Source organism: Podarcis melisellensis, assembly GCF_964234715.1.
Source record: "Podarcis melisellensis genome assembly, chromosome: 18".
Lineage (NCBI taxonomy): Eukaryota > Metazoa > Chordata > Lepidosauria > Squamata > Lacertidae > Podarcis > Podarcis melisellensis.
The window spans coordinates 12,615,941-12,643,705 of record NC_138536.1 but is presented as its reverse complement, the minus strand read 5'-3'; the positions used below and the strand labels follow the sequence as shown (position 1 = coordinate 12,643,705).

General features: G+C 50.7%; 1 protein-coding gene across 5 annotated transcripts; it reads right to left on the bottom strand.

Moving 5' to 3' along the window:
* Positions 1–81: 81 nt before the first annotated feature.
* JAK3 (Janus kinase 3) lies at positions 82–27,311 on the bottom strand. Of its 5 annotated transcripts, XM_081895419.1 has the most exons (25): positions 27,036–27,308; positions 24,947–25,279; positions 24,551–24,674; positions 23,707–23,818; positions 23,386–23,531; positions 22,351–22,642; positions 19,814–19,936; positions 18,958–19,115; positions 17,191–17,302; positions 15,986–16,172; positions 15,742–15,866; positions 15,213–15,383; positions 13,447–13,531; positions 12,204–12,337; positions 11,643–11,781; positions 10,767–10,918; positions 9,771–9,921; positions 8,872–8,996; positions 6,699–6,888; positions 5,830–5,954; positions 4,401–4,573; positions 3,121–3,238; positions 1,690–1,800; positions 482–601; positions 82–304 (listed from the first exon to the last, which is right to left on the bottom strand). In XM_081895419.1, the coding sequence occupies exons 2-24, from the start codon at positions 25,149–25,151 to the stop codon at positions 485–487; spliced, it is 3,375 nt and encodes a 1,124-aa protein (XP_081751545.1). In that variant the 5' UTR covers positions 25,152–25,279; positions 27,036–27,308; the 3' UTR covers positions 82–304; positions 482–484. The 5 variants fall into 5 exon arrangements, 4 of the variants coding, with proteins under 4 accessions (XP_081751545.1, XP_081751543.1, XP_081751544.1 ...); XM_081895417.1 differs by having other exon boundaries at positions 82–601; positions 27,036–27,306; XM_081895418.1 differs by having other exon boundaries at positions 82–601; positions 24,947–25,215; positions 27,036–27,306.
* Positions 27,312–27,765: the final 454 nt, after the last annotated feature.

Here is a 27,765-nt window from a genome sequence, read left to right as displayed (position 1 = left end):
AAATCTCACAGAGGTTCAGTTCTGCCTGCTCTTCGCTCCTGGAGAGGATGAGGAAAGAGAAATGCAACAGACTTGGGTTTGTTTAACTTTTAAAGAATTTTATTAATTTGTGCGACCATAAAGAAGGAAAGAAAAAGATCCTTTAGCAACGAGAGGGAGAGGCGGAGGAAAGCCCCCCTTTTTGCCACCCCGAAAGCGCCCAGCATGGGAAGCGGGGTGGAATGAAGTCCTGGGTTCGAGGTCCAGACTCTGCAGAAGAGAAGGTCAGCAACTCTGCTGCAGTCAGTCCTGGGACACAGGATCCCTGGGGTCAAACAAGAGAGATCCCGACTCGACATGGGGAAGAACTTCAGGGCCAAGAGCTGCCTGCCCCTCGGAAGAAGGGGAGGGTCTCCTTAGTTTGGCTTTTAGGCGTGTGGTTTTGTTTGCGCATCGGAAATTGGATTTTAAGAGATTCCGTTTCCCGGCCCGTCTTCCTCACCTGCTAGCCCCGCACTTTGCAGCGGCTGTTCCTCAGGGCTTCAATTTGGGGCGCCAGCTTGCGGAACGGAGGCCTCTGGGCCGGGGAGAAGGACCAGCAGGACTGCATCAGAGCATAAACCTCCAGGAAGAGGGAGAGGAGGACGGAGGTCAGGACCGGGTGGGATTCCACTCTGTGCCAACGTTTGGCTTTCCTTCCCCCTCCATAAACCCTTTATTTATCTATTTAATTGCATTATCTGAGGAGCTCAATGATGTGTCGATGGTTCTCTGTCCCCACATTCTTTAAAAAAAGATTATTTATAAATTTCCCACAAATAAAACACAATTTATCAAACATTTTACAATATACATTCACTTAAGAAATTGACTTCCCTCCCACCCTTCCGTGATGTTCTCATGGTTATCTTTTGTTGCTGCATATTAGAATTATTCTATACCTTCTTTTCTCAACTTTATTCTCAAAGTAACTTTTGCTGCTGAACTTACTCCAAACCTGCTAGCATATTAACATGTTTTTAATTTTTTTTAATTTAATTTTCCCAATTTTAACATTTTCAATCCTCCTTGGAGGCTGAACTTTACTAGCTGAACTTGCTAATTCTGCAGATTCCATCAGTGTCTTGCTCTGATTTCCCTTCAGGTTGTCTAAATTGTTTGCCTTTTACTCTTTCTCCCCATCCTGATTCTCACAATGACCCTGCGAGGTAGACCAGGCTGAGAGAAGGCGGTGACTGGCTCCCAAGCCCACACCTGGCGAGCTTCATGGTGACATCGGGAGGATTTGAACCCAGCCTCTTCCAGGCCCCAGTCCAGCATTCTGACCACTCTGCCACGCTGCCTCTCAGTGCTCTCTAGCTTTACACGTGCCCCAATCTCCAAGGCATTAGCGATGTCTCTGAGCAGAGCTCAGCTGAGTTTCTGAAGAGGAAGGTCACCACGGCTGGGTCCATTCTGTACATTTCAGTTTAAGGGTGCTGGGAATTGTAGCTCTGTTGGGGGTAAACTATGGTTCCCATGCTTCTTGGGGAGGGGAGACCTCACTTAGAGCCATGAACTCAAGGAGACTGAAGGACTCAGTGCCTGCCCCTGCTTGGTCTAAATCCCACCCCAGGCTTGAAGGAGGGACCCCATGAGGACATCTAGATCAACCCCTCCTCAAACCTCAGGCACAAGGACGGATCCATTGCCCTCTGCTTGTGGACTCACCTCAGCCGGGCAGTTGGGGGGCGACGGGAGCCTCTGGCTCTGCTTCAGGAGCTCCAAGAGTTGGCAGACGATCATGGGGGGTTTACTGTGCCCCAACATTCGGAGAAACACCTAGGTGGGAGGGTGTGGGAGAGGACAAGGCCAGGGTCATGTGGGGCATGTTATGTTACATATAGAAGTAGTGGGAGATTCAGGGCAGCTAAAAGAAAGCCCTTCTCCATTAAACTATGGAACTCATTGCCACAGGAGGCAGAGATGGTCACCACAAAAGAGGATTTGGCAGGAACGGGCTGGACTAATCCGGGCTAATAACGGGCTGGACTAATCTTTGGCCTAATCCGGAATATATATATATATGGGCTTTCCTTGCCCCCTTCCATGGTTCATTCTAGTTATGCTCAGCTGTTGCATATTCTAATTACCATATTTTTCACACCATAGGGCGCACCGGACCATAGGGCGCACCCAATTTTTTGGGGGGGAAATAAAGGGGAAAAAATTATTTCCCCCCCCCCCAGGCGTGGGGCTGGGGCGGGGGAAGCTCGAGCTTCCCCTGACCCCAGCCCCCAAACAGGCAAGTCTCCGCAAGCAGCGGGAGCGCTCCCGCTGCTTGCGGAGAGGTCCGCGAAGCCTGGGCGCGCTGAGCTCAGCGCGCGCAGGCTTCAGCATGCAGGCAACTCTCCGCAAGCAGCGGGAGCCCAGCGCTGGGCTCCCGCTGCTTGCGGAGAGGTGTGCGAAGCCTGGAGAGCGTGAGGGATCGGTGCGCACCGACCCCTCTCCCTCTCCAGGCTTCAGCGAAAGCCTGCATTCGCACCATAGGACACACACACATTTCCCCTTCATTTTTGGAGGGGGAAAAGTGCGTCCTGTGGTGCGAAAAATACGGTACTCCATATTAATTCTTTCTCATTATCTCACAACTTAATTGTATGCTGATGAATTTACTCTAATCCTGTTATCCTTCAATTTGCTTGCAATGTTTCTTCAAATAATCTGCAAATATTTTCCTGATCTCTTATTTTACTAGTTAAACTTGCCGTTTCTGCATATCCCGTCATTTTTGTTGCATGAAGAAACAGATTAAAAAAAATAAAAATAAAATCTCTGGGGACCTAAAAGAAAGTTTCCAGTATTTTTACAAAAGACCTTTAAGCCCACCCCACCCCCGTTTCCCTTGGCCAATTGGCTTGTCCACCACATATGATAAAACAATGATCTGGAACATTCTGATGGAGCCTCCAGGACCAGATGCAGTCTGTCTGGATGGCCAGGTTCTTAGGTGTATTTGGCCATTGCGAGGACAGGAGACTGGGCTGGGTGAGCCACTGGCCCAATCCAGCAACCTCTTTTTGAGTTCTTAAAAGGTTGCACACACACAGACACACACACACACACACACACACACACACACACACACACACACACTCTCACCTCTGAGGGGCTGCAGCTTTTGCTCCCGTAGGTGAAAAGCTCATAAAGGACAACCCCAAAACTCCAGACGTCCGACTCCTGGGAGAAGACGTTGTCGGACAGTGATTCTGGTGCGTACCTGGGGAAACAAGGGGAGACACCCATTCATGGGCCTTAGATGCTGGTCCTCCTGATTATAGACAAGGGACTCATCTACACCCAGGAAGCTGCCTTGGATTGAGGCAGATCGTTGGTCTTCCAGAATTAGGAGAGGCATGAAGAGGGCAGAGAAGAGGTTGGCTGCCCTCAGGCACAGTCTCAGATCGCTGGGGAAATACCTGGGAGAGGAGATGTAGGCAGTTTCTAGAGGAATGGGGAGAGGATCTGGCTGAGGAACCCCCAAGGGAACCCCCAGGGAAAGAAGGCACAGAGCCCGGGGAGCGGGGGTCAGAAGCCAGGGAAGTGGCAACAAGGCTTAGTGAGCGGGGAGAGTCTGTGGCAGAGAGAAGTCCAGAATCAGAGGCAGAAGAGAAATCTGGAGAGGAGGGAGGCCAAGAGGCAGAGAGGGGAAGAGCCATGGGGGTCTCCCCCTCCTGCTGCGAGAAGCTCCCCTCCCCGCCCCGCTGGTCTCCCAGGACCAGGAGAGGCATGAAAAGGATGGAGGAGAGGTTGGCTTAGTCTCTGATTGCTTGGGGAAAAGCCTGGAGCAGAGGTGGGGGGGGGGTGGATTTAGACGGCTGTGGGGAGTTGGGAACTTTTGGACTCGACAACTGATTTCATGGGACAAGACTGACCAGAGATGAGGCTCTCTGCTCATTAGGCCTGACACCCATGCAGAGCCTGTTTTTGCTAAAAAAAACCAGTTCACTCCAACTGGCTTGGCGCGATTTGTGCCTTACTCCTGACATCTACACTGAATGGCAGCAGTGGCTCTCCAGGGTTTTCCGATGAGGGGCATTCCCAGCCCTATGTGGCGTTGCCGTAGGGGACGTCTGTGGACCCATTTCCCCGACCAAGACCTATTCAGGGCAGTGGCGGAGCTTCATGCTCCAGCACTGGGGAGCAGAGAGCAGGTGGGGGCGGTGCGCTCCCCCCGCACGCCTCTTCTTCTGCCAGTGATTCAGGACGGATCCATTGAAAAGCATGGACATGACTTTGCTGCGATTCCTGCATTGCAGGGGGTTGGTCTGGATGACCTTTGGGGTCCCTTCGACTCTGCAACACATCTCTGGCCACTGCTGGGAGGAGAATGAAAACATTTTGACCCCCGCTGCCCCCATTGATCTCCCGCCCCTCCGTACCAGAAGATGGGGCTTTGGCCCGGCTCCCGCACAACGTAATACTCCTTGTCCTGCGGGAGGATCTTGGCCAAGCCAAAGTCTCCGATCTTGACATGGTTCTCGTTCTCCACAAGGATATTCCGGGTGGCCAGATCCCGGTGGATGTAGCGCTGAGAACCCAGGTAATCCATGCCCTGCAGGAACAAAGGTGAGGGTCAGGATTCGGCCCTGCTCCCCAGGATTCATCCCACTCACCCAAACCTCTCTGCAGTGAATGAGGACCATCTTCCTTTGGCAAAAGGGATATTTCTGCCAACTGCTTAGAGGACGTGTGCATGTATTTTTAAAATTTGTCTAGAGGTCTGGTGCAGCGGTTATACAGTACAGTGGACGTTTGGGCTATGAATGTGATCCGTGTGGGAAGCACGTTCGCAACCCGCAGTGCCGCGTCCGCGCATGTGCGTTTTGTGATTCGGTGCTTCTGCGCATGTGCAAAGCATGATTTAGCGCTTCTGCGCATGCACCAAAACCCGTTCCGGTACTTCCGGGTTCAGCGCGGTGCGCAACCTGAAGTGCCTGTAACCCGAGGTATGACTGTACTGGACTTGGACCCGGGAGAGACCTGGGTTGAAATCCTCACAAAGCCACAAGCTCACCTTGGGAGCCAGTCGCCACGCCTCTCAGCCTGCCCACCTCACAGGGTTGTCGCAGGGGGGAAATGAGGAGGGGTAGGAGAGCCAGGCTTGCTCCTTGGAGGAAAAGGTGCATTGTGGGGGGGCTGGGGGGGCTAGATGAGCCTCCGTTTCCCTTTCAACTCTGCATTTCTGTCATTCTTTAGCTGCGGTTCCTGCATTGCAGGGGGTTGGGCTGGATGACCCTTGGGGGTCCCTTCCAACTATACGATTCTACAAGACAATACCGGTAAATAAATATGAATTTGGCTTCAGAGGCCGGATGAGAGCTAAGAGGCAGAAATGTCCAGCGAGTGAAGCTTCATTTTGTGAAGCTCCTCGAGATCAAGAGTCATTCACAGAATCAGAGAATTGTGGAGTTGGAGGTCACCCTGAGGGTCATCTAGTCCAACCCCTGGCAAGGCAGTGGTGGAAGGAGCCTGGACAGCCCCCCTGCCAGGGATGTTGAGCAGTGGGGTTAGGATAGATGAGCTCTATGACCCCCTTCCCACTCCAGGATTATTATTTTTTAACGTTTGGAAGGCTACAGGTTAATACTACTATTATTATTTGTGGTATTAGTATTCATTTCACCTCCCTACTGCTTTATAATTTTAAGAACAAAATCTCAAACCTACATTAAAACATCAAATGAAACAGCTTGGAAAAACACATTGATGAAGAAGGCCATTTGCATCCAAAATTAACAGCAGAATTAATAGGGACCGAGGATGTTATCTCAAAGACTTCAAAAGGCGACATTGCAGAGGAGGCCTCACCTTGCAGACCTGCCAAGCGTAGAGGAGGAGTTTCCTGAGGTCCAGCCTCTCTCTGTTCTTCTGCAGGTAGTTCCGCAGGCACCCGTTGGGCAGGTACTCCATGACCAGCCGGAGAGAATTTCGGCCTGAAGTTGGGGGGAGACACAGAAGGTTTGTGCTAATTTGGGGGGAGACGAACAATGTCACTTGTGGCCTTGAAAGAAAAGGGGGGAATCGACAGGACCCAGGGTTACAAGAGGCAGGAAAACCTTCTCCAGGCCAGGCATCATTTGATAAAGCCTGATGGCTCATCGGGAGGAGACTCTGAATGTCAGGGTCCTGGGTTAGGGCCCCATTAATTCCATGATTTCATGATAGCTCAGCCAGGAGAGCACAAGACTTACAGAATGGGAGAGTCTGAAATCTGGTCCAGCCCCTGCAATTCAGGAACCTTTTGCCCAACATGGGGCTTAATCTTAATCTCAGGGTTCGAGTTCCACAAAAGATTCTTGCATTGCAGGGGGTTGGACTAGATGACCCTCGGGGTCCCTTCCAAGTTTACAATTCTGTGATTTATTCTATGATTTCATGGCAGCTCAGTGGGTAGAGTATGAGACTCTTAATCTTAGGGTTGTGGGACTGAGCCCCGTGTTGGGCAAAAGATTCCTGCATTGCAGGGGGACAGACTGGATGACCCTCGGGGTCCCTTCCAGTTCTATGATTCTATTATACCTCCATGACCATGCCATCCCTCCCTCACCTTCCCTCCAAACTCAAAAGCCCCGAGCGCTGCCAAGTTCCTCGCAGGGCAGTCTCTGCATCGCCCTCTGCTGAACCTTCCCCAAGCAATCGGCTGTCCCTCTCCCTCCCAGACCCCCCCTCGGGGTCACCTCGGTTGCAGCAGACGCCCCGGTAGGCGACCACGAAGTCGTGATGCAGCGAGCGCAGGATGGCGATCTCCCGCTCAAAGTCGGCCTGGTGCTCCGATGTGCTTTGCTGCAGCCGCTTGACAGCCACCAGCTCTCCGGTGCTGTCGCCCAGCGGGTCGTACCGGCACAGCTCCACGCTCCCGAAATTGCCCTGCCCACAGCAACGCACAGATTTAAGGACACGAGAACTGGAGAACCAACTCCGAACCCCCAGATTTGGGATCCCCTCCAAACGCATGCCAAAGTTTTGCAATGGTTTTGCATTAATAATAATAATAATAATAATAATAATAATAATAATAATAATAATAATAATTTATTCATTCATTCATTCATTCATTCATTCATACCCCGCCCATCTGGCTGGGTTTCTCCAGCCACTCTGGGCGGCTTCCAACAAAATATTAAAATACCGTAATGCGTCAAACATTAAAAGCTTCCCTAAACAGGGCTGCCTTCAGATGTCTTCTAAAAAGTCTGGTAGTTGTTGTTCTCTTTGAGATCTGATGAGAGGGCGTTCCACAGGGTGGGCGCCACCACCGAGAAGGCCCTCTGCCTGGTTCCCTGTAACTTGGCATCTGGCCGTGAGGGAACCGCCAGAAGGCCCTCGGTGCTGGACCTCAGTGTCCGGGCAGAATGATGGGGGTGGAGACGCTCCTTCAGGTCTACTGCGAGCTTTGCAGCGCCCCACAAACCAAGGAACTGATACATCAGATATGGAGTTTGTAGATAACACCCCCAATTCCAGCTGTGTCCAAATCACTTCTAACCAGTGACAATCTTCTGACATTCAGCTGTGTTGGATGTGCATGAGTTCCAGTCTTGTGAGAGAGGGAGAAAAACCTTTCTCTGGCCACTGTCTCCAGGCCATGCCTAGTTTTAGAGGCTCCCATCACGCTGCCTGAGACTGGAGTTTCATTCACCCCCCTTCCCTCCTCGTCCCCTTTGCCTTGCCTGCAGTGTGAATTTCCGATGGCAGGGACTGCCGCACCTTAACTGGGATTGGATGTAAGCCTCTTTGGGAACCATTTCGGGGTGCAAATGCTCTTCATTAAAAGGAATGAATCAACACACTTCTCTGACACGCAATACTCCCCAAACTGATGCTGCGATTCCTGCACTGCAGTGGGTTGTGTGATAGGAATTTTGAGGTCTTAGATATATGTTAAATGTTCATAAGTGCACCAACCAAGCACATACATAGATCAGCACAGGAAGACCCGACCTGGAACCATTTTGATTCCCAAACTGTCCCAAACTGACCAAATGTTTTCTCTGCAAGGTCAAAATGGAAAAGCCTCCCCATTGTCTTTTCCTTCACAAATCCTGTCTTAAGGACATGTCTGTGTTTGAATAGGGTGTGAGCCTGTGACCTGGCCCAGGAACTAAGTATCACTACAAAAGACTGGCCAGGCTCCCCAGGAAATCCAATCAAGGAACCTGCCAGACAGGAGATAAACAACATTCAAATTTCTGTTTTAGACCACCTTTTCTGTGATGTAGCTGTGATGTATCTGAGGGGTGGTCTTAGGTTACACCCCTTCTGTGATGTCTGTATTAATTTCTGGGGGTGGTCTTGAGCTACAGGGTGGCAATTTCAAAAGTCTATATAAGGCCTTGCGTGCCATTGTTCTAGGTTCTTCCTCCCTCTTGTGTGGTGAGTGAGGACCCTGTGGCAACAGATCAATAAAGATCAGGCTTACTAGCTGCTTTGCTTCTCAGTATTCTCTGGTTGGCCTCTGTTCTTTTCTCCTACCAATAGGGAACCTATGTAAGGCCTCTATATGGGCTCTTGGATACCCCATAAGGGAAAAGGGCATGTTTTGTTTACAACAGTTGGGCTGGATGACCGCTGGGGTCCCCTTCCAACTCACTCACAAATCCATCCCGCCCGGGTCTTTGCCAAATGCATTCATGCAGCAATGAAACTGCTTGCCCATTTGCACAGCTAATTAGGGGTCTGGTGTGGTTTCAAATAGGATGGACGGCTGTGGGTTGGGATTCCTGCGTTTCAGGGGGTTGGGCTAGATGATCTTTGGGGGGCTCCCTTCCAACTCAATGATTTTGGGATTCAACTCCCAGTCCTCTCCAAAGACCACTGCACTGCAGACCCCGCCCTCCGCACCCCGCCTACCTTGCCAAGCACGGAGATGTATTTCAGGTGGCGCTCCTCAAAGAGGGTGGGATCCTGCCACAGCGAGACATCCACGTAGCCTCCGGGGGTGTTGCTGGTCGGGAGGTCCGAAAGGAGCTCGTAATCTGGGGGAAGGAGAAGTTGAGGACCACTGCTCCGCGGAGGACACCTGCTTGGCCTCAACCCCCGGCAGCAGCTCCAGGTGGGGCAGGAGGCAGTAAGGAGCTGCTGCTGCCAGTCAGTGTGGGTGATACAGGGGGCCAAAGGCAGCTTGGTACATCACTACAGTGGTACCTCAGGTTGCGAATGGGATCCGTTCCGGAGGTCCGTTTGCAACATAAAAGAGCGCAACCCGCAGTGGCGTGTCTGCGCACACTTGGGTTGCAATTCGCCGCTTCTGAACATTATGTCATTTTGCGCATCTGCGCATGCGCAAGCGGTGAAACCCGGAAGTAACCCTTTCCGGTACTTCCTGGTCGCCGCAGGACGTAACCTGAAAGGACGTAACATGAAGCGGACGTAACATGAGGTATGACTCTACTTGCCACCAAACCAAGAATTCATGTTTTGCTAGATGAGCCTAGGCTCACAGAGTCAAAATTGCTAGAGAGACAACTTTGTGAGATCACTTCCTTTGTCTGCCTTGGCAGGAAGCTGCAGTGCTGCATCCTTCCTTCCTGCCTGGCCATCTCTGTCATTGCCGCGCTTCCAAGTTGACCACACAGACGCCATTTTTGAACTTCTGTAACTGAGATTGCAGCTCTGGACCCGACTCCATTTTGCTGCTGCAACTCCCGCTTTGAGACCCAGGCGACCTAAGTAAATTCTGCTTTTACTTCTTCACAAAACATTTCGTACTTTTGCACCTTGCACAGCGCTTCTCAGCCGCTGGGACTCACCGGAAGTGATGATCTCGTTGAGGTCGCGAAGGATGCTGCGGAAAGAGGGGCGCCTCCGTGGGTCGTAATCCAGGCAGGGAGCCATCAGGTTGGCCAGCTCTGCCCATTTGAGAGCGGGGAGCTGCTGCTGGTCCTGGTAGAACTTGAGCTTCTGCAAAAAGAAAGAGGAGTTCCTAGAACTGGGAGGGACCCCAAGGGTCATCCAGTCCTACCCCTCACATTTTTATGTTTGGTGTTTTATTGTGTTTTTACTAGTCTGTTGGGAGCTGCCCAGAGTGATTGGGGAAATCCAGCCAGGTGGGTGGGGTATAAATTACTGCAGGAAGCACAACTATTTTATTCAGCTAAATCTGCTGCTGCCATGCTATTCCTTCTCCCTTACTGTGGCGAGGAAGATGGACCCCTTTGAGCCAGAATGGTTGCTTGGGATGAGCTTTGCAAGAGCTCAGCTGCCCATTAGGCTGAGCTTTGCAAGAGCTCAGCTGCAGTGCAGGGTGAAAAGATGACATATAAATCCCCTCCTGAAGGAGCCAAAATATTGGTTGGTTTGCTGAGCCCTGAAGTGATTTACCGTAGAATTGGAAGGGGCCCCATGGGTCATTTAGTTCAATGCCCTGCAATGTATATAATCAATTGCAACCATGTGAAGATCTCTGGACGCCGGATTGGAGACTGAGGAAAGCCAAATGTCACTTAGAGAAGAATCTGAAATATTTTCCTTAAATTTGTTTTATTCTGGATTGTTTTACTTGGTGTTCTAATGTTTTGGAAACCGCTTTGAGATATTATATAAATATAAAGTGGTATGCTGCTGCTGCTACGACTACTGCTACTACTAATACATTGTGGTGACTACAACCTTGGTTTAAGGTGCCATTTGGCAATGAGATTACATATCTGAGTTTCTAACACTGCAGAGGCTTTGCAAAGGGTGTCCGCTGGTGCAGACCCCCCTCCCAAACCCCAAAAGTCGGGGGTGTCACCCGGGGAATTTACCCTTTCGGGTTCCATCAGCCTCAGGGGCATGATCCCGCCATTGAAGATCTCCCACAAGGTGGCGCCAAAGCCCCACTTGTCCGACTCGGGCGCCAGGTTCTTGGGATCCTCCAGGCATTCGGGTGCCACCCACGGGATCCGGTCGATCAGCACTGGGATGGGAGACAGAGAAGGAGAGAAATGAACAGGTTCCTCAGTCTTTATATTCAAGGCCACAATACGGTACACCTAGAGATTGTATGTAAAGTGAAGGAGATTATGCATTGAAATATTTTAGTTGATATTTTAGAATGTAAAATGCTATTTTATTTATTGATTGGTTTTACCTTGTGGGCTTATAGCCAAATAAAGTATTATCTATTTATCTATCATCTATCTATCTATCTATCTATCTATCTATCTATCTATCTATCTATCAGGTTCCTCAGAGATCTCGGGGCGTCTCCTCGCATGCAAGTGCTTGGTCAGCCCTGGCAAGCAGAAACGGGCATTTGTTTCAGCCTACAGTCTGCTGCAGTTTAAACTTTCTGCATGTTTGAAATCTCCATAAATTTCCTTTTGTCTTTTTTCTACAACAGCCTTGAGGTTCCCCTGCAGTGCAGCAGCATGTCATCTTAAAATTATTGTTATTTAATTAAAAGTAAAACCAAAATTAAAGAAAAAGCAAACCTTATGAGAAGTAAAGTGTTTAAATATTACTTGGAATAAATGTGTTTTTAAATCAGAGTAATGTTTTTTCCAGGGCAGGGGCACGCCCAGTAGGGGCAGGGTTAGAGGGCCAAGGAGACAGACCCCCCATTCTTTTGGGACCCCCAAAGTCTCTTGTGAGCGCAGCGGGAGAAGGACGGACAGGAGGAAGGAGACTCAGCCACTCACAGTCTTTGGGGAGGACAGCGGCGCTGACTCCCGGGTCACTGAGTTTGATAAAGGGGAGGCACCCACTGGCAGCGTCCCCCTCCCTCGCCAGCAGGACCTTTTTGGCAGAGACATTCCCGTGCACCATGGCCTTGTCCTCCTGTGGCGGGAGAGAAAAAGCAAGGATGTTCACGCAGCCTCCACCCAAACGGTGGAACTCCCTGCCTATTGACATCTTCAAAGCACCTCTTTTCAGCGCCCACTCTGACCATTTGAACCTGCAACCCTGGAGTCATGCGTTGCCACACTCTGACCAACAGAGTGCTCCACTGCTGCCTTCTTAATGACGCAGGAAGGGGAAAGCCCTGTTTGGTCTTCCAAAGGGACCCTAGGCTCTGACTGGCAGGCTAAAATCCTAGAATCCTAGACTTGTAGAGTTGAGAGGTACGCCAGGGAACATCTAGCCCAACCCCCTGCAAGGCAGGAATCTTTCGCCTGATGTGGGATTTGAACCCACAACCCCGAGATTCGGAGCCCGGTTCTCTACCCACTGAGCCACCTCTCCTCCGCCGAGGGACCTACCAGGAAGTTGAGGGCATAAGCCAGTTGCCTGGCGATGTGCAGCTTCCAGGTGGCCGTCACTTTGCCACTCGCCTGGTTCCTGCGTAGGTAGCTGTCCAACGCGCCGCACCTGACGTACTCCTGCACCATGACACCTGCCGGGAAGGAAAGTGGGCAGATCAGACCGCACAGCGTCCTAAGCACCACTTCCTTCCCTCTCCGCTTCCCAAACCCTTCCCCAAGTGAGGCGCCCTTTGGATGCTACAACTCCCATTAGAGGTCTCAGTCTCCTGGTTTATGGAGGGACATTGTAGCCTAGTGGGTAGAGCACCTGCTCTGTATGCAGGAGGTCCCAGCGTCTGTCAGTCAGTATGGACTATGCTGCACCTGAGGTGCCTGAGTTTGCACAAGGCTGCTTCCTACGCTCCTTACTCCAGCACCCACCCATGAGGACTAGAACCTTTATTTTTAAAGGATTGGCTGAGGATCACAGAAGAAGGTCCCAGCTTCAGTCCCCTTGGGAATGTCTCCTGCCCCAAAGCCCCAGAGAGCGGCTGCCAGTCAGTGCTGACCAGCTGGGTGAATGCTCTCCGAATGTTCTGATGATGGGAGTTGTAGCGCAAATCACCTTGAGGCTGCCTGCCTGGGAAGGCTGACATCCTCTCCCCCTCCCGAAGATCTAGTGATGACCACAAGCTAGCATGACAAACGGGCTCTCCATGGCCCACTATCTTCTGGTGGGTTGGACCAGATGACCCTCGTGGTCCCTTGTGACTTCTGTGCCTCTGTGACCAGTTCCTGGGCTCCCAAGTGAGGAGAGTTTTGCTCAGGTCCTCCTTGTGGGGCCCTTCCCTGTGCGGGGGCCCCTGTCGGCTCCTGGATGCTGCACTAGGAGGGCCTCTGCTGGCCTCATCCAGCAGTCTCTTCTTAGGCTCTTGTGGAACCTCCAGGGCCAGAGGCAGTCTATCTCCATTCCTAGGTTCTATGGGGCATTTTACTGCTGTGAGGAGGCTGGGCTAGGTACCCCCCTGGGCCTGATCCAGGCACCAGGCTCTCTCTAGGCCCATCCTAGCCTCCCCCCTTTAATTCTTTCCACCCTGCATGCAAATCAACCCCCCCTTGAATTGCACAGCTTTTGTACCTTTGGGGGAAAGTGGAGGTTGGTGACACAGACTGGAGCGCACATACAGACATGCAAAGCAAGTTGAGGAGTCCCATGTGCAGACTTGGGGTGGGGATATAGGGTTGGGGGGAGGAGACTCACTTTCTTCTCCCACGCAGACTCCGTGGAGCAGGACCAGGTGCTTGTGCGAGAGTTGGCCCAGCATGCTGGCCGCTTCGAGGAAGGGCTGCGGAAAAGAGAGAAACCGCACTCAAAACCAGACGCTGCTCTAGTTATCTCCCGCTTGGACTACTGCAATGCGCTCTACGTGGGGCTACCTTGGAAGGTGACCCGGAAACAGCAATTAATCCAGAATGCGGCAGCCAGACTGGGGACTGGGTGCAGCCGCCGAGACCATATAACACCGGTCCTGAAAGACCTACATTGGCTCCCAGGACATTTCTGAGCACAATTCAAAGTGTTGGTGCTGACCTTTCAAGCCCTAAACGGCCTCGGCCCAGGATACGTGAAGGAGCGTCTCCACCCCCATCATTCAGCCTGGACACTGAGGTCCAGCTCCAAGGGCCTTCTGGCAGTTCCCTCACTGCGAGAAGCCAAGTTACAGGGAACCAGGCAGAGGGCCTTCTCGGTGGTGGCGCCCCCCCTGTTGAACGCCCTCCCTTCAGATGTGAAGGAAATAAGCAGTGATCCTATTTTTAAAAGAAATCTGAAGGCAGCCCTGTTTAGGGAAGATTTTAATATTTAATGCAGTATTATTTTTAACACTCGATTTGGGAGCCGCCCATAGTGGCTGGAGAAACTCAGCCAGATGGGCGGGGTATAAATAATAATAATAATATCCTCCCTCCCTCCCTTCCTCCCTCCCTCGGAGCCTCTCTGTAATTCTTGCGCACCTGGAGGGTTTTTTCACAGCGGCATCGCCACCTTGTGGACACTTGATTTGCCAGAGTGGCTCTGCTGGTGAGGAGAGCAGAACAGAGGGCGGCTCCAGGACAGAGCAGCTGCTGTGCATGCAGAAGGCCCCAGGGCCAGCCTGAGATGGCTACCTGTCATGGATAATTTAGTTGAGATTGCTGCACTGCAGGGGGTTGAGCTAGATGACCCTTGGGGTGCCCTTGCAACCCCACAACCCTACGATTCTATTACCTCGGAGGAGGTGACAGGCTCTCCTTCCTTGGAGGGTTTTAAGCAGAGGTTGGGTGGCCACCTGGCAGGGATTCTTCAGCTGTGATTCCCGCTTTGCAGGGGGTCAGACTAGATGACCCTGGGGTACTAATTTTTGTATTTTTTAATTAAGATTCCTTTATTTTGAATTAAGGAGGGCCCACACAGGAAGGGCACAGGTAGAGGTGGGATGTACCTGCAAGAAGGTTTTCTCAGGGTGGGAGATTGGGAAGAGAGGTAGAGAAAATATGGGAGCTTGCCTTTCTATGTGCAGATAAATGATGAGAGATGCGTGACTTAATTGTGATAAAGGGTCTTTTCAGTTACACTTCCTCTATTCCTTTTTCCCTTTTCTCTTTCTGCACAATTGTAAGGATTGTTTCAGTGTTTAATATGTTAAAACAAAACAACTTTCAATAAAAGTGTTTTACACCCCAAAAGAGAAAAATGCGTTGTTGGAGATGCGACGGAATTGCTACAGATTTAACACATTTGTTTGGGAGTTTTTCTGCCCTTCTGGACAGAAGTATGACCTCCCAAGAAACCTCAGTTCCCCTCTCCTTTTGATATTTCACACTGGCATCTAGCATAGCCCTGCCGGATGCCCTGCTGCTGCCGGCCAGTGCAGAGAATACTGAACTAGATGGAGCCGAGGCCCTGACGCTGCAGCTTCGTCTGCCTGGCTCAGCTTCTCCCCGTCCCGATTTCCCAGGACTTCCCCGCGTCCGCTCCCTTGGCCTCACCTCAGCCCAGCTGCAGTGGGCCACATCCAAGACTTTCATGGCCACTTCCACCTGGCGACTCCTCGAGTCGTCTTCTTCCTCTTCCTCCTCCTCCTCCTCTCTGCTTTCCTTGGGATCTCGCTTGAAGCCCCGGTAGATCCTGGTGAAGGTCCCTTGCCCCAGATTCTCACACTGCCGAGGGGGAAAGAAGATTGGGCACTGCCAGGGTGCAGAAAGAGGGCCGCTGGGGGCTGCCAACTGACCTTGACTGCGCTTGTGACTTTAATGGAGGGAGAAATGATCCATCACACAGCAGGCAGACAGGTTCCTGCCAGCCCCCAAAAATAGAGGTTTGAGGTCGTTTGGCACCTGCCAGAGATTCTTGAGCCGCCTGTGTGTTCCTGCATTGCAGGGGGTTGGGCTGGATGACCCCTGGGGTTCCTCCCAACTTTGCAGTTCCCAGGATTATTATTTTTTGTGTGCAGAGAGTTGCAGACAGATTTATGTGTTTTAGACACACATCACGTAAGTCCATCTTTCTCCCTCTTACCTGCACCAGATTCTCCGCCTGGATTTTCGGGAACATCATCTGGTTGACGGCCCTCCGTGAGGTGGATGGTGAGCTGGGCAGCTGGTGGCAGGTGCCCCCCCGGATGATCAAGAGGTTGGATTTTTCTACAGAGAAACAGAGGCAGAAGGAGTTTATGGGACCAAGAAGATTTGGGGCACCCCATGGCAGGATGGAAGAGGGCTGCTGGCTGTACAATGCCATGATTTTCCTTTGCAGGGCCTACCTTTGGGCTGTGGGGGGCGCTGTGGGCCCAGCTGGATGGCGGCCCCGTCGGCCTGGAGGCTAAAGCGCTGGCAGACAGCCAGCATCTCCCGGAGGCTGCAGAATTTCTTGGCCACCCCAGCAGTGGAGAAGGTGCCATCGCTGCCCTTCTGGATCAAGAGGCTTTTGAAGTCCTTGCCGATGTCCGTCTGTGGGGTTTGGGGAAGCGGGGTGACCCCAGGCAGTGGGGCAGGGTGGGGCGGGGAGCAAGGGGAAGAGAAAAGGTAAAAACAGCAATTGCTTCCAAAATTAGTGTGAATGGAAGTTGCAAAAGGATTTGCAATGTTTTCTGTTGCTTTGGAATGCGTTTCAATGGCAAGTGATGGCAAGTGACCCAAGTCACTCAGCTTCCAGATGGGTGAACCAGCAGAACTCTCTGCCACTAGATCCAAGCTCCAAATGATGCAGGCTTTTAAAAAGTATGCATCTGTCGACTTCCCAAAGTTTTCGGATTCTGCCTCCAATTATGGGGGATTCAGAATAGAGGCAGAATCCTGTAAAATACGAGGAAGGGACCTATCCTTTGAGGGGGGTCAGGGGGACAGATAACCCTCGTATTTCAGTGGGTACTCTGAAGCAGACCCAGACTCCATTCTGGAGTTGTGCATTCAGGACAGAGCAGAGTGGGGGCCCCCCACCTCTGCAGATGGGCCGCAATGGAGCATATGCAGAGTGCCCTTCCCTTTGCTCTCCATGTTCAGAGGGGCAGTCTCATGTTATATCCAACAAGTGCACACAGGCAGTTGGAGCTGTGCACACTCATATGGCTATGTGCAAGTAATGCTCAAGTAGTATACGGTCAGTGCACACGATATGAGACTCTTAATCTCAGGGTTGTGGGTTTGAGCTCCACATTGGGCGAAAGATTCCTACCTGCATTGCAGCGGGTTGGACTAGATGACCCTTGGGGTCCCTTCCAGATCTACCATTCTATGATTCTATGAATAATTTCCTTTCTCCAGGTTCTGGCAACCCCTGCTATGCCACTTCCCAGACGCCATACTCTCCTTGTGGGAGCAAAAGCTCATTTGCCTTCCAGATGAACATCTCTCCCACTTCCTCATTCGTCATCCTCCTTGCCTCCTCTACGGGTACCGCTAAGGGCCAAACAATATTTGCACCCCAAACCTCACCCGTGCGACCAGGGTAAGCAAGGGGGGCTCCCACCTTGATGCAGATGGTGAGCAGGTAACTGTCGAAATTTTCTGGGCTTCGTCGAAGGACATGCGCTACGCCTTCGTTCTGAGACGCTTTCAGTCTGTTTTGGGCAAATTCTGACCTGCAATTCAAAATTTGACGTAGGCATAAATTAAAAATAAATAAATAATCTGCATCATTTGAAGCTGGGATCTAGTGGCAGGAAGTTCCGTTGGTTCGCCCGTTTGAAAGCCGGGTGGCGAAACCTCCTCCCCACATTTGACACAAAATTCATGGTTTTTATCTATTCATTTATTGAGTGTGTGTTTCCTTTTCAAGGCGGCAAATGCAGAGCCACACTCGGGTGCAATGCCCCCCCCCAATAAAAGGTTTCCTTTGGGGGCAGGATTCCCTTGGGAGCGCCAGGTTGCTCCCTGCCAGAAGAGGATGCTGGGTCTCCCTTGGTGAGAGCCAGGATTGCAGGTTTAATCCCCGAAAGGGACAGCTGCCTCTTTCTGGACTGCAGGAGGTTGGACTAGCGGATCCTCAGGGTCCCTTCCAACTCTAAAGGTAAAGGGACCCCTGACTATTAAGTCCAGTCGTGGCCGACTCTGGGGTTGTGGCGCTCATCTCGCTTTACTGGCCGAGGGAGCTGGCGTACAGCTTCCGGGTCATGTGGCCAGCATGACTTAGCCGCTTCTGGCGAACCAGAGCAGTGCACGGAAACGCCGTTTATCTTCCCGCCGGAGCGGTACCTATTTATCTACTTGCACTTTGACGTGCTTTCAAACTGCTAGGTGGGCAGGAGCAGGGACCGAGCAACGGGAGCTCACTCCGTTGTGGGGATTCGAACCGCTGACCTTCTGATCGTCAAGCCCAATTCTATAATTCTAATTCTATAATTCCTTTGGCTCTTCTGGGGCCCTTAGGGAGCTTCTAGGCCCAGAAGCAGACTACCTGGATCCCGAGGTTGCGTGGGGCATTTGTCCACTGGGGCAATAGGGTGCAAGTGGCCTAATCCTGCAGGCTCTTCCGACATTCTCATGAGTAAAAACCTTTAACTATCTGTGGCTTTTGAGACGTGGGAGGGATTTTTAAAATGCATTTTCCCCCTCCTTGGTTTTAATGTCTGTATGTGGGGTTTGCTTTGGATCGCCTGGGCAAGAAGGAGCAGCTAGCAAATTTAAGAAAGAAGAACTTCAGTTTCATAAGGCGCCTTGAGCACAGTTTGAACTGCAGAAAGGCAGCGTACAAATAAAATGATGAGTGAGATAAATTGCCTGGAGAGGGTGTTTCAGAAGGCAGGGCAGGGGGTTGGACTAGATGACCATGGGGAGCCCTTCCGACTCCTACCATTCTACAATTCTATCAATAGCCCTGCTAGTTGATTCGAAAGCAGATCCTGCCCAATTTTGGCCCCGTCTTGAGGTGCCTTTTGGAAGACTTTATAATTCTGGGCGAGGGAGGCCCCCAGGCTTTTCCACATTGCCCTCAGAGGAAGGAAGAGCATCATGCGGTTTGCAGGCTGCAGCTCAGAGACGATCTGAAGACATCGCCAGCCCAGCCCTGCCTGACGTCCCGTCCTTCCTCCTCCTGTTGGTGCAGAGTCCCGCCTGCTAGTGGGCCTTGGAATCTCTTCCGTCTAAGCTGGGCTGGCTCAGTTGCTACAGCACCAAACTCCTGCTCTCATGGTCGTGGGCTCCAGCCCCACCTTGGGTGAAAGGTTCCTGCATTGCTGGGGGTTCAATTCCATGACTCTGTGACCACCCCCCACTCTGGGGCTTGTCTGGGGCTCACGTGATGGGTCCGTGGCACTGGTTTTCCAGGTCTTCTAGAAGCCTCTTGGGGGCGACCTCCCTGCAGAAATAGTGTTGAGCATCGACTGTCAGGCGGAAGTATCCGTCAACCAGGGAGACAAAGGACAAGGCATCTGCCAGGCTGCCAAACTCCATCTCCTGCGGGAAAAGAGGCAAAACCACCATGGCCACCCTTCAATGGATGGACACACAACAGGAAATTCAGCCACGTTGGCATTTCCAAGATGCATTTTTCGTGCTTCCTGAAATGCCACGCAGCTGAATTTTTCAGGATAAAATTTGTGATTTTGCCATTTCTTTGGCTATGCAAGCCATTCCAAAAGGCACTGGCCAGGGGCAGAACAGCAGCGTCAGCCTTGGGAATTCTCTACCTTTTGACACCGGATAGTATGGTGTTACCATTTTGTGGATCAAACGTATTTTTTGCAAATGAGGGGAGGGGTCTTAAAAATATGATTTTGGGGGAATAAGTTAGGAATAAGGAATGGTGAACCTTCTGCATGCCAAGCGAGTGCTCTGGCATTCAGCGATGGTCCTTTCCTTAACAAGGAAGCAAGATTGCAGTCCTCATGATCTGAATTTAAGGCTAAATGAAGCTTCCTTGTACAGAGTTCATCTAATTCAATATTGTCTGCACTGACTGGCAGCAGTATTCCTGCTCCTATCCAGAGATGCCAAGACCTTCTATATGCTAGGGAGGCTCACCCCTTCCTTGTCACAAATGAGCCCACAATGAACATGGTGCAGGGGTTTGGGCTGGATGACCTTTGGGGGTCCCTTCCAATGGCACGATTCTAATTCCATGATGAGTAAAAGCAACATGGCGGTTCACCTACCAGCACCCGGCTGTCTGTCTTCGTCATGCTGACCAGGCGGCTCTTTGCAGGTTGACCCTCACGGACGGGTTGCTTGATAGTGATGTCAGCGATTTCGGGGAAGTCGCAGAACAGGTGGGTTCCCTGAAGGATTGCAAGGGGGGGCACATGCGCCGAAAAGGAGAGATATATCTGGTTATGCTCACCTTGAGGAGACAGTTGGGCTCTGCACATGAGAGGCAGTATGGTGTAGTGGTTGGAGCACTGGACTACAACCTGGGGCAGCCCAGGGTTTGAATCCCCCAACTCATTTTTTTTTTTGAAAATAATATTTATTAAAGTTTTAAAAGTTACAAAAATAAAAAAAAATAAAAACACCATATTAAACAAAAACAAAACCACATCACAATAAGAAAAGAAAAAAAGAAACAAAAAAGCAGAAAAATAGAAACAAGTAAAAAACACATCAAGCCTTCCCATAACTTATCTTTCGTTAGCTTGTTTCCTTGACCTCCTCACACCTCCCTTTTTTGTATTTTAGTTCGGTTAGCTATTTCAGCAAATCCTTTCCATCTTTTCCAATTTTTGTCCTGTAATTTATCTTAATATAATATAACTTAACTTTCCCTCCTTTCACCAATTAACAGTCTGTTTTTTCCTAAACCTTTATACCATTTCTGCTAAAACCACATAGCTTCATTCCAACATCCTTCTAACATTCATTAATTTTACAATATTTCTGTAGATAGTCTTTAAATTTCTTCCACTCTTCCTCCACCGACTCTTCTCCCTGGTCTCGGATTCTGCCAGTCATTTCTGTCAGTTCCATATTGTCCATCACCTTCATCTGCCATTCTTCCCAGGTGGGTAGATATTGTGTCTTCCAGTACTTTGCAATAAGTATTCTTGCTGCTGTTGTAGCATGCATAAAGAAAGTTCTATCCTTCTTTGGCACCAATTGGCCGACCATGCCCAGGAGAAAGGCCTCTGGTTTCTTCAGGAAGGTATATTTAAATACCTTTTTCATTTCATTATAGATCATCTCCCAGAAAGCCTTAATCCTTGGGCACGTCCACCAAAGGTGAAAGAATGTACCTTCAGTCTCTTTGCATTTCCAACATTTATTATCGGGCAAATGATAAATTTTTGCAAGCTTGACTGGTGTCATGTACCACCTGTAGATAATTTTCATTATATTTTCTCTTAAGGCATTACATGCCGTAAACTTCATACCTGTGGTCCATAACTGTTACCAGTCAGCCATCATAATATTATGTCCAACATCTTGTGCCCATTTAATCATAGCTGATTTCACCATTTCATCGTGAGTATTTCATTTCAACAGCAAGTTATACATTCTTGACAAGTTCTTAATTTTGGGATCTAACAGTTCTGTTTCCAATTTTGATTTTTCCACCTGGAAGCCAATTTTTTTATCCAAATTATATGCTTCCATTATTTGGTACTAATGAAGCCAGTCTCGCACTCTATTTTTTAGTTTTTCAAAGCTCTGCAGTTTTAATCTGTCTCCCTCTTGTTCCAGAATTTCCCAATATTTCGGCCATTTGGCCTCCATACAGTGGTGCCTCGCAAGACGAAAAGAATCCGTTCCGCGAGTCTCTTCGTCTTGCGGTTTTTTCGTCTTGCGAAGCAAGCCCATTAGCGGCTTAGTGGATTAGCGCTATTAGCGGCTTAGCGGATCAGCTGATAAGCGGCTTAGCGGCTTAGCGGATCTGCTGATAAGCGGCTTAGCGGATCAGCTGATAAGCGGCTTAGCGGATCAGCTGTTAAGCGGCTTAGCGGATCAGCTGATAAGCGGCTTAGCGGCTTGGGAAAAAGGGGGGGGGAGGAAAAAACCCCGCAGGAACTCGCAAGACATTTTCGTCTTGCGAAGCAAGCCCATAGGAAATTCGTTTTGCGAAGCACCTCCAAAACGGAAAACCCTTTCGTCTAGCGGGTTTTCCGTCTTGTGAGGCATTCGTCTTGCGGGGCACCACTGTATTGAGCTTTTTCTGAGCCTTCCCTTCCATTGGTGACAACCACCTTGGGGTTTTATTTTCAAGCAAGTCCTTATATCTTTTCCTAGAATCCCCCAACTCATCCCTGAAGCTTGTTTGAGGGCTGGTCTTATCCCACCTCGCAGGGCTGATGTGGGGACTAAATGAATTGAGGGGAGGAAGCCTAGTCCTCATTGAGCCCCCATGATGCCCCTGCGAGGTTGGGGGGGCCGATAGCCAGCGATTGGCCAGAGGTCCCCCGGATGACTGAGTAGGAATTCGAACCCTGCTCTCCCAGGTCCTAGTGCAGCGCTCTAACCACTATGCCATACAGGCTACAAGCTGGGCCTCCCTTTGCCCGGCAGCAAGTGTGGGAAATCTGTGTGCAGTCAGTGGAGTTATTGCCTTGGATCAGGCTGGGAGGTAGAGTGCGCCTAGAGCTGGAGGCCCTAGGAAGGGGGTTGGGGCAGGGTCTTGAAAGGTGTTGCTGCGAGAACCCTGTTCGGACTCTGGGGTCAGACTAGATGGCCTCTGAGGGTGCCCAACGCAGCCTGACCTCACCTTGGTGCCGCTGTGACTTGTCAAGATCCCTTTTTCGCTGGAGACATGGATGATCCAGGCAGATCCTGTTGCTGCCTGCGCAGAGACCCAGGCCTGGAAGGTCTCCTCAGTGGTGGCCCCCTGCAGGCCCTTCAGCTCCATGAGGTACTTCAGCTTGAGGAAGCGGACTTCGGTCTGCAGGCTGCTGACCTTGTGCAGCGACTGCCCAAACTGGCGCCGGATCCGCTTCCGGGTGACGAAGTTCTGCGCCTGGAGTTGGAGCCGCATCTGCTCTGGGAGGCACAACTTGTAGCTGCAACGAAAGACGAGAGGGGCAGGTGCGCGTGGGCTGACTGGAGGAGATGCTCCAGGAAGGGCTGAAGGAGCTGTGTGGGCAGCTGAGCTCTTGCACAGCTCAGCTTAATAGCAGCTCAGCTCTTGCAGCACACACCCAAAGCCACAGCTTCAGCTCAAGGGGTTCATCTTTCTCGACGTCCAGTGTCCAGATCCTATGGAGTCATATTACTCTATGCTGCCTTGGTCAGGCCACACCTGGAGTACCGTTCTGGGCACCTCAGTTTAAGAAGGGATTGACAAGCGGGAAGGTGTGCAGAGGAGAGCAACCAAGATGATCAAGGGCCTGGAAACGAAGCCTGATGAGGAACGGTTGAAGGAATTGGGGATGTTTAGCCTGGGAAAGAGGAGACTGAGAGGAGAGAGGAGAGCCATCTCCAAATATCTACTCTGGCGGGAAGGACCTGGATCTATGGGTTCAAATTCCAAGGAGATTCCAGCTCAACATCAGGAAGAACTTTCTGACATTTAGAGCTGCTCCACAGGAGGTGGTGGACCTTCATGGAGGTCTTGAAGCAGAGGTTGGCTTTGCAGGGCTTGGACTAGATGACCCTGCGACTCCACAACTCTAATGTCTGGCTCAGAGTGAGGCAGCTTCTTGCCCCTTCCAGGTTTGGCCACAAGGGGCCAAAGAGCCCTCCGCTTTTTCTGGATCCCTCCTGCCCTGCCCTGCTTGCTGGGAGAGCTTCCTCCCCTCCTCACCTGAGACTTCGGAAGGTCTCCTCCAGGCTCCGCTTCCTCTCCTTGGAGATCCGCAACATGTCCAGCACAGCAAGGCCCAGGCAGGTCTCCTGGTTCTCCATGCTCAGGGATATCTCCTCCCGGCCGCTGAGGAAATCGCTGCGGGACTGTGAGGAGGAAGGGGTCCATGGGAAAGAAACGCTCCCAGGGTCCCCATAAAGTCCATGCCCCTTTCCCGGGACTCCCAGTTGCCTTGCCTTTGGGGTTGCTGCAAATTTGTCATCTCCAGACCCTACAAGTTGTCGCTCCCGCCCCGAATCTCGGAGGAGGAGTTGTACTCACCTGGGCGAAGAGGTAGTCTATGGTTGGGTAATCCAGCACCGGACTGACTTGGTCGCTGGCCAGCCCACAGCGGAAGGATTTCTGGGACCCGAACCAGTTGGGGAAGAAAAACCTGCGTGGAGAAAACAAGACTCTTTTGTGGGGAGGTTGGGAAGGTGTTTTGGCCAGGGCTGATGGGAGTTGTAGTTCAGGTGGCCATATTGGTTGGGGGCTGTTGGGAGCTGTAGTTCAACACAACCATATTTGTTGGTGGCTGATGGGAGTTGTAGTTTAATACGGGTTGGTGGATAGTGGGAGTTGTAGTTTAATACGGGTTGGTGGATGATGGGAGTTGTAGTTTAATACGGGTTGGTGGATAGTGGGAGTTGTAGTTTAATATGGGTTGGTGGCTGATGGGAGTTGTAGTTTAATACGGGTTGGTGGCTGATGGGAGTTGTAGTTTAATACGGGTTGGTGGCTGATGGGAGTTGTAGTTTAATACGGGTTGGTGGCTGATGGGAGTTGTAGTTTAATACGGGTTGGTGGCTGATGGGAGTTGTAGTTTAATACGGGTTGGTGGCTGATGGGAGTTGTAGTTTAATACGGGTTGGTGGCTGATGGGAGTTGTAGTTTAATACGGGTTGGTGGCTGATGGGAGTTGTAGTTTAATACGGGTTGGTGGCTGATGGGAGTTGTAGTTTAATACGGGTTGGTGGCTGATGGGAGTTGTAGTTTAATATGGGTTGGTGGCTGATGGGAGTTGTAGCTTAATATGGGTTGGTGGCTGATGGGAGTTGTAGTCCGAAACATCAGGAGGGCACCAGCGCTGGTGGGTCATAGCTGAGTTTCGACAGCTGTGCCCTACCTGATCCGGTAGAGGAGCACTTGGCTGAAGGACTCGTCCACGGTGAAGACATGACTGGGCGCATACCATCCCGAGAGGTCCTCTCTGGCCAGCGCAAAGAGGGAATGGCAGACAGGGAGGATTCCTGGCAAAGAAGAAGGCAGGGGTTAGCAAGGCTGGGTTTCCGAATCTGTGTTTCCCCTCAGACTTCGATACTGCTGCATGTGGAAATCTTAAAAGTGGGAGAGTAATGTTACTGTTGCTCACTAGGAATCTAATAAGTCAAAAAATAATAATAAAAGGGCTTCTTAGGAGATAGTCTCCTGATGGCCGAGAGACTCTCTCTGTGTTTTGGAATGAGACACCCATCAGAGCTGGCGGAAAGTGACGCTCCAGCTGAGAAGTGTTCAAACTCACCGCATGCTTTGGCCGCTGCGATGCAGAGCTCCTCCGCCGTGTACTCCCCTAAGGGGAAGTTTAGGGTGCCGGCTGAGTCTGAGGCCGAATGTGCCGCGTTCAACTGGTGGTAGAGATATACCTGGAGGCCGTCTGTCTTGGAGAAGGAGAGGTTGCTGCTTCTGTTGCTGATCAAGGGGGTTTCTTCTTCCTTGACGGGAGGCATTGCTGAGGCCTGTCGGAGGTGACAGACACCCCCCCAGCTCTCAGTCACAATTCAAGCTCAGATCCTGTGCAGAGGGGAAGTGAAATCAGTGTTTCGCCAAACTTTCTTCGACTCCCATAAACTCATCCCTATGGAAAGCATGATTCAGAACAGCCGTCTGTACGACCCACTGAGGAGGATAGTACAATAAAACCCAAAACTTTTGCAGTCAATTTATCAAAATCACTTTCAAGCTCTTAATTTGGGGAAACGGACAAACTTCAGTCATTAATGCCAGCTTTTCAACTACATGCAATGACTTCGTCAGGATCCCAGCGTGGAACGATGCAGCTTGGCAAGAACTAACAGTCTCCCTAAGATTTTACTCACTTGTAATAAGGAATGGGCTGCACAACACCCTCCCTTCCTGGATCTGAAATGCCTGCAGGGTCCTCTATCTTGGCAGCCCCCAGGCATTCCCTTCGTCTCTTGAAAAGTGTCTCTGCTTTACCTCCTGTGTGGTTTTTATGGGGTGGGGCGTTTCTTGCATTTTTATAACTATGGATTTATCTTGGCCTTCTAATAGGATTGTTCTGTTGTGTATTTTAGTTCAGGATATTTATGTGTCAACATTTGTGATTTTATTTTATTTTATCATTGCAAATCACTTACAAGCCCTTTCTGTCATTAAGCAGTAAATAAGTGAATATTAATGAAATAAAAAAAAATAAAATCTCTGCTGCTTTGTCCAAGGGCTAAGACTGGAAGCAGATGCTTGACTTGGAAGAAGGGCAAAATATACTGAGAAAGGGAACCCAATTATCCTTGTTTGTTATTGTCAATTTGAATACCACCAGGCATCCGAAGATCACAGAGTGGTTCATAAAATCACAAAATGAGATCATAGATCACATAATAAAACAAAAGCAAACTACTCCCCCCCCCCCGGCCCACAAACACAGAATGTTGATCATCTCGAGGCTTGATTGCAGAACAATATTTTTGACTGGTGCCAAGCGAGCTTCCCTGGGGAACGCATGTCACAAGGGGAGACGCTGTAGGAAACGCTCCTTCTGGGGTTGCTGCTCTCATGGAGGGGGCACACAAAGAAGCGCCTCAAAATAATAAAATAATATTATTATTATTAATAATAAATGTATTACTTATACCCCACCCATCTGAATGGGTTGCTCCAGCCACTCTGGGTGGATTCTGACATAATAAAAACACAGTAAGACATCGAACATTAAAAACTTCCCTATGTGGGGCTGCCGTCAGATGTCTTCTAAAAGTTATGTAGTTCTTTATTTCCTTGACATGTGACGGGAGGGCATTCCACAGGGCGGGCGCCACCACCGAGAAGGCCCTCTGCCTGGATCCCTGTAACCTCACTTCTTGCAGGGAGGGAAGCCCCAGAAGACCCTCGGAGCTGGACCTCAGTGTCCAGGATGGACGATGGGGGTGGAGACGCTCCTTCAGGGATCCAGGGGCAAGTTTATTTAGGGCCAGCACCAACACTTTGAATTGAGCTCAGAAATGTACTGGGAGCCAGAGAAGATCCTTTAGGACCTCCATGGCTTCCCTCCAGAGAATCTTGGGAAGCGTAGTTTGTCCAGGGCGCTGAGAGTTGTGTTAGCTGCGAGGTTTGACTGCTCAGCCACTCTTCTAGCTCTGTGAGGAGGAACGGGGTCTCCTGGCAACTCTCAGCACCCTGTACAAACTACAGTTCCCAGGATTTGGCTGCAATTCCTGCACTGCAGGGGGTTGGGCTAGATGACCCTCGGGGTCCCTTCCAACTCTACCATTCTGTGGTTTTCCATTTGTTTTGCAGCCGGTTTCGCCATTTCATCGCAATCCCTTCATTTCATGAGCCACCTCTCTTTGGTTGGTGTCGCCTCCTCTTACCTTTCTGGGAGTTCTCATAGGAAAGTCCTTCCAGGATCCCAGGAGAGTCCGGGGCCAGCGCCGGGCGCCCGGTTAGGTGCAGAGCTTCCTTCGAGGGAGCTCAGAGATGGCGCAGGCCAACCTCCTGACGTCTGGTTGCGGAGATGAGATTTGCTGGTACGTCAAAAAGCACCTGACCCCATTTCCTGTTTTCAGAGAATTTCAGAGGCCTGTGAGCCATTTCCTGCCGCTGCTGCCGGAGAAGATGCTGAGGACCACAGTCGAGGCAGGGGAGGGCGAGGGGAGGAGCAGAGGGTGATATTTATTTATTTATTGAATTATATACTGCCCTATACCCAGAGGTATCTCAAAATAAAAACAACCCAGTAACCCCGCCCCCCAAAAAAGAGCCACATTTTAAGCAGGGCATAGGATGTCAATCAGATCAAGCAAAGGCCTGGTTAAAACGGAACAGTTTTGCCTGGCGCCTAAAGGCGTATAATGAAGACAGGGACACAGGTGGCCCTGTCGTCTAAACCACTGAGCCTCTTGGGCTTGCTGATTGGAAGGTCGGCGGTTCAAATCCCCGCGACGGAGTGAGCTCCCATTGCTCGGTCCCTGCTCTTGCCAACCTAGCAGTTTGAAAGCAGGCCAGTGCAAGTAGATAAATAGGAACCACAGCGATGGGAAGGTAAATGGCGTTTCCGTGCGCTCTGGTTTCCGTTACTGTCCTGCTGTGCCAGAAACGGTT